The 6,291-nt window shown below is 46.9% G+C and overlaps 1 protein-coding gene across 1 annotated transcript in view; it reads right to left on the minus strand.

The window, feature by feature from the left end:
- The window catches only part of LOC117357416 (sulfotransferase 6B1-like), an 81,782-nt gene extending 76,545 nt beyond the window's left edge, over positions 1 to 5,237 (minus strand). Inside the window, exon 1 of the mRNA XM_033937957.1 lies at positions 4,067 to 5,237. Within this exon, the coding sequence (XP_033793848.1) occupies positions 4,067 to 4,265 (199 nt within the window). The 5' untranslated portion in view covers positions 4,266 to 5,237. The remainder of the gene's footprint in view (positions 1 to 4,066) is intronic.
- Between the last annotated feature and the right edge of the window lie 1,054 nt (positions 5,238 to 6,291).

Raw genomic sequence — 6,291 nt, forward strand, 5'->3', positions numbered from 1 at the left:
GACCTGCGTGCGGCTCTTGAACGTATTGAGTGTGAAAGGGTGACAAATGAAATCACTGCTAGCAGTTCTGAAAATGAAATCCTAAAAGCGTGGAATTCTCTGCCAGACAATTTTAAGTCCATGAAAGCACTTGGGATTGCTCTTCTTACTTTGTTTGGGTCATCCTATGCTTGTGAGCAGTTCGGCTTTGAATCATATAAAATCTGATGCTAGAAACAGATTAACGGATGACATGAGTGCTGCATGTGTTGCTCTGAAATTAACGCACTATGAGCCAAGGATTGACAAGTTATCAGCATGCATGCAACAACAAAAATCACATTAATTTTTTTCAGAGCATGCCCAATGCATATGTTTACATGAAGCAGTGTTTTCAGTTTGCAGTTAAGACACTTTCTAAGTTATTTAAATATTATTTAAAGATGTTATTTAAAAAAGAGACTTTACATGGCCCTGTTGTATTCCAATCTGGAATTTCCAATAAAAACGGTTGGTTTAATTGAAAGCTCTTTTGTTTTCTTTACATCATATTATTAGAAATGTAATGATTTAACTATTTTCTAATTTGATTGTAAATTTTACAAAAAAACATGTATAGACTCTTTGGGAATACACACCGAGTCTTGACACAGTTAACAGTTTTAAGAAGTTTATCTTTTTTTTTACTCAGGATACATTTGACATGTTATGTGAATAATACATTTAAAATATATTGTGTAACTGAATCAAATTCTTCCTAAATTCATTAAATTGAATGAAATCATTAAAACATTATAAATTGCCAATAAATTGAAATGAAAACCAAAGGATTGTGAATCAAATTGATTCTCTGGCAATACAAAGATTCCAACCTTTAAAAATGATGTTACCTAGTTCAGGCAACTTTATAAAGAGTTTTTAGATACTAAAATCTTGTTATTAAGGTTTAATTGACGTGCTGGCACTTTGAGGAAATTCTTTGGTTTTGTGCGGCAGTTTGGGCACTCGGGCTCAAAAAGGTTAGCCATCACTGCTATAGTGTATCATGAGTCACTGTTGTCGCTAAACACATTCAGCGTCTATTTTAAAGTTACGGACAAAGAAGTGTACAAATAACATTGCAGGGAAAAATAGCTAATAACCAATGCAGAACTTATCTTCAGGCTGCGAGAACAATCAATCACCCCAAAAAACGCTCCGCATGCCAATGAAGTTCAACGGACTCCGTTTCGAAGGACAGGCCTTCTTCTTCGGGAACTAAGTGCAATGTTGTTTGTACATCTCTCTCTCCCTGCCTTGTGCCCTGGGTTAAACCTCTCTATGCCCCTCCATGCAGTATATTTCCTTTCCTCCCCTCTATTATGATGTGCAACATTTCTTTCTCTCTCTCCCTGCTCTTCACCCTATGTCCAACATTTCTCCCTTTCACCCCTTTCTACATCTTCTCTCCCTTCCTCTCCTCCAACCCAACAATTCTTCCTCTCTCCCCCCACCCCCAAGTACAGCAACTTTCCTACCCTCTCCCCCCCCCTGTGCAGCAGCACCTCACCAACTCTCCCACCATGAGATCTGACATACCTCCGAGACCTCCTAAAGAAGTGGCAGTGGTGGACAGTCAGCAGCAGTATCGCTCTGAATAGGCTACTTGCTGCCTGCTCCCCTAGGCCGCATTAATCAATGCATTAATCATATTATTAACACGTTGAGCGTTCAGCCCTATATGTGAGTAATTTTCCATTGAAAATTATTCCACAGGAAGTACCCACGTATATATATGTACTGTACTATATAGAAGCTATAAAAGTAAGTGTGTATTTATAAAGTATGTCTGTAAACACAAACTCTGCCTCTGTGAATGAATAAAACCCGTTATGAATTAAGGTTACCCTAAGTGGAAGCAAACGCATACAGTTTTTGTTTAAATTTGAACTTTATTAGAAATATCTTTTAGGACAAACGCAAACAGTTTAGTTTAATTTCTTTGAATATCAATCCCCTTAATAAATTAGACAGAAGAAGCTCCTAGCCAGTTAAATCACTTATTCAGGGCTATCTGCTAATGCAGGTGCTTAGGGGTAAAAGCTCCGACATTCATAGGAATTCTATGAACCTCGGAGATTTTACCCAGCAGACTGCAATTTTAAAAAAACCCTACGTAGCTTGATAAAAGGGGGCCTGAAAGTGCTGTGTCGCATTTGCCATACGGGAATCCCTACCACTGCTTTGTAACAGGGGCTCTTTCTCGCTGGATATCTGAGTGCATTCCAGGGTAAGGGCCTCTTTTACAAAGCCACACGGCAAACACTCTGACCAGTGGTGTAGTAATGAAATTGCGCGGGGGGGCGGTCTTCCTAAAGGCGCAGCACCCCTCCTCCTTTCCGCCCCCTGCTCCTCTCCTTGCTGTGCGCGCTCCATTCCTTCCCCTGTTCCTTTTTTACTTCCCCCGTGTGAGGTGGCTGCCCGCATCGGCATCAGAGCTCTCTCCGATGTCATTTCCAGGATCCGCACCTAGGAAGTGATGTCAGAGGGTGAGCTGGCACCAACGTGAGCATACTGCTCACGACGGAGAAGCTAAAAAAGTATGGGGAAAGGGAAAGGGGGGAGGGGGCTTGTGCGTGGCAGGAGGAGGCCGGGGAGGGGCATCCCCGCCATGGGCGCCGCTCACCCTTACTACGCCGCTGACTCTGACATAAGAACATACAAATAGCCTTACTGGGTCAGACCAATGGTCCATCAAGCCCAGTAGCCCGTTCTCACAGTGGCCAATCCAGGTTACTAGTACCTGGCCAAAATCCAAGGAGTAGTAATATTCCATGCTACCGATCCAGGGCAAGCAGTGGCTTCCCCCATGTCTTTCTCAATAACAGACTGTGGACTTTTCCTCCAGGAACTTGTCCAAACCTTTCTTAAAATCAGCTACACTATCCAATCTTATCACATCCTCTGGTAATGTGTTCCAGAGCTTAACTATTTTCAGAGTGAAAAAATATTTCCTGCTATTGGTTTTAAAAGTATTTCCCTGTAACTTCATTGGAGGCAACATGGATTCACTAGAGGTAGGTCTTGTCTGACAAATCTGATCAATTTCTTTGATTGGGTGACCAGAGAATTGGATAGAGGATGTGAGCTAGATGTGGTGTATTTAGATTTTAGCACAGATGTCTAATAAATAAACTGAGTGCCTTTGGGATGGGTCCCAAAGTGATGGGTTGGGTCAAGAACTGGCTGAGTGGAAGGGGACAGAGAGTAGTGATCAATGGAGATCACTCTGAGGAAAGGGATGTTACCAGTGGTGTGCCTCAAGGTTCTGTTCTTGGGCCTGTTCTTTTAACATTTCTATAAATGATATTGCTGAAGGGTTGCTCTCCAAGTACCACCCCGGACATCCTGTATTTGTGCATGAGATTTTTGTTACCGACATGCATCATTTTACACTTATCCACGTTGAACCTCATTTGCCATGTCAATGCCCATATCTCCCCCCAGCCGACTCTTCCAAGCTGAAGAGCCCTAACCGTTTTAGTCTTTCCTCATACGAGAGGCGTTCCATCCCCTTTACCATCTTGGTCGCTCTTCTTTGAACCTTTTCTAGTGCCACTATCGGCCTCTTAAAGCCACACTAGTGGCTGCCTCGTGGCAATGGCCCTGAAGCTCTTTAAATCTCTATGGACTTCGGGCCGCTAGCGCAGCTTTGTAAAAGAGGCTGTATATCTTTCTTGAGATAAGGAGACTAGAATTGAACACAATACTCCAGATGTGGTTGCAGCGAATGCCACAGCAGCAACCGCTGCCTTTAAACAGCAATAAGCGTGCGTTATTAATTACTGCAACATAATAAAAGGACCCCTATGAATCTAGGGCTTCGGTTGCCACCTATGCCCTTACATCTGAATAAACAAACAAACAAAAAAAAGGATGGGAAACAGTAGTGATGATTAGGTCAGCAAAATCTACTGCTTTACATAGCATAAAATCAGGCATCTACACTGCATAACCACGGAGTTCTTGCAGTTTACAATAGATTATTAAAATACAAATGAAAGCAAAGTTTATTAATTAATTAAACTACAGATTACCGCACACTTACCGCACTTTGGGTACGACATCATCACCACATCGTCTTCCCTGGCTTCGAAATCCTCTAGTTTTTGTAAAGTTTCAGGGTAGCACATAACGGCGGGGTACATCACTCCTTTATAGATAAACTGTTGATCTCCTAAATCTGCGTTTGCAGAATCCAGAAGTTTGTTTATTTCTGCACGAATCGATTTCCTGCTCTGCTCCATCTTTGCTTTCACACTTCAACCTGCTACTCAGGAGCTCTAGCATTGTCCTGAACTTAAATAACCTGCCCCTCTTGACCTGTACTCTATTTTTTTTTTTTTCCAAGAAGTGGGCGGGTCTGATCAGGCTCCGGATTGTGAAGATCACGCACTTTTTTTTTTTTTAATGCACACGTGAATTCTCCCTCCGCACGCAACTCCGAGAAGGCTTGAAACTGCTTCCTGTCCAAGGGGGTGAGCGACCTCTTTGGATAAAATGGAACACAAAAAAGAAAAGCAGAGACCAGCAGGAAAAAAAAACCCCGAGTATGCAGACAGAATTACCTTGCTCTGGCCAATGATTGCTTTGGGAAGTGTAGAGAGGGAGACGGTAAAGTAGAGGGTGTAATGATTCCCCCCCCCCCCTACAAGTTGTGTGAGCAGATTGCATGGTCTAGAATGCAGTTCACACACCTTAAAAGAACCCAACTTGCTGCAACTGATCCACTAAAAGCTTAACTTTGGTGATAAATAACATGAAGCTGTAGATGCAGTCTGCTGACACATCCTTTCGTTTTCTAGGAAAAGTAAGCCGAGCCCATTCAGTCGCCTTTGGGGGAAAGTTTGGTTCTCGTTTTTTTTCCTGGCACATACTCCTCTGAAAATAGGGAGATAGCTGCGTTTTGATTAATACATGTAGAACACTTTTCACAGTGGCAGAAGGGGTTCAGGAGTAGGATTTTGGGATAGAATCCTGAATAAAAAGCCCGAGAGCTAGTCTCGATGGGCGGCATTAACGCGGGACTGGGTGGCCTGCTGTGTCGCCCACGGGACTAGCTAGGCTAGGGGAGGGATCGGGGGTAGCGTGCCCGAGGGGGGCGGTCCGCTTGAGGCGTCGCAGCCGAAGTGGATTGTGGGTGGGAAGGGAAAAAGGCAAGGCTCTCGGAGGACCCGAACAGTCTTGGTCCTCCGAAGCAGCTTTGCAGCTTTCCGGCAGGGTACGGGCGCGCGGGAGAGGCCTACCTCGTGGCTCGCCTTGTGTCGGGCCTCCGAACCAGCTCGCCGGCCGCGCACGCGCTCGCGGCCAAGGAATATATATTTAAAAAAAAAAAAAAATTTTTTTTCTCCACGTGGCCATCGAGCATGGCGCACTCCCGGGCCGCAGCCGCAGACCCGGCCGAGATCTCCTTCCTGGCGGGCGACTCCCTCGATGAGGACGAGCACCTCTTGGTGAGTGCGGCGGCTGGGAAGGGCAGGCAGTTGCCTCCGAGGCGCTCCCGTGCATCGGCACGGGCGGCTATAGCGCTGGAGGTAGTGGGGGTGGCGCCTGCTATAGGTCACGGTACGGGGTCGACGCGCAGGGGCAGGAGCCGGAACCCTGCTGCGGGAAGGGGGAAGAGTCTCGCGGCCATAGTGGGGGCTCAGAATGCAGGTTCCTTGCCGGCCGGGAGGGTTACGGTAGTCGGGGATCCGGGTGCTATGGCTTCGGACCTGCAGGAGCGTACCCATCCGGAGGTGCCCACTCCCAGGGGGGGGGGAGCGCCGGGGGGAGATTCTGATACGGCGCCCGCGTTCCCCCTGATGATGTGCAGGGGGGGGAGTGCGCCCGAGTCTGCCGCTGTTTCAGTTGTCCCCTCGACATCAGGAATGGGTGGTAGCACGCCAGCTGGCCCAGCGGGCTGGTGGTCGCCTTGGTCCACAGGTCCCTGGTGCGCTCCCTGGAGTGGTAATCCCTGGGCGTCAGTCCCTCCTCCGTTTCCCCCTTATCCTTGGGGCCCGGGAGTGCTTGGGGGGTCGGGGGGTAGCGGTGGACCTCATGTTGGGGACAGTTCTATAGGACTAACTTACCCGCCTACTGTGCCGGTTGCTGGCCCCTGTTTGAATTTTTTCCCACAGGATGTCGCTGCAGGACCTGTACAGACGGCTGGGACTTATGCAACAGGACAGTCTAGCGGAGGAACGGCTGCAACTCCACAGATCGGTGGCGGGGAGCATGCTCGAGATCAACAGCGTCCAGCTATGGTGGCTGCTACGTATGGCGCCACTTCGG

Source organism: Geotrypetes seraphini, chromosome 3 (genome assembly GCF_902459505.1).
Source record: "Geotrypetes seraphini chromosome 3, aGeoSer1.1, whole genome shotgun sequence".
NCBI classification, from domain to species: Eukaryota; Metazoa; Chordata; class Amphibia; order Gymnophiona; family Dermophiidae; genus Geotrypetes; species Geotrypetes seraphini.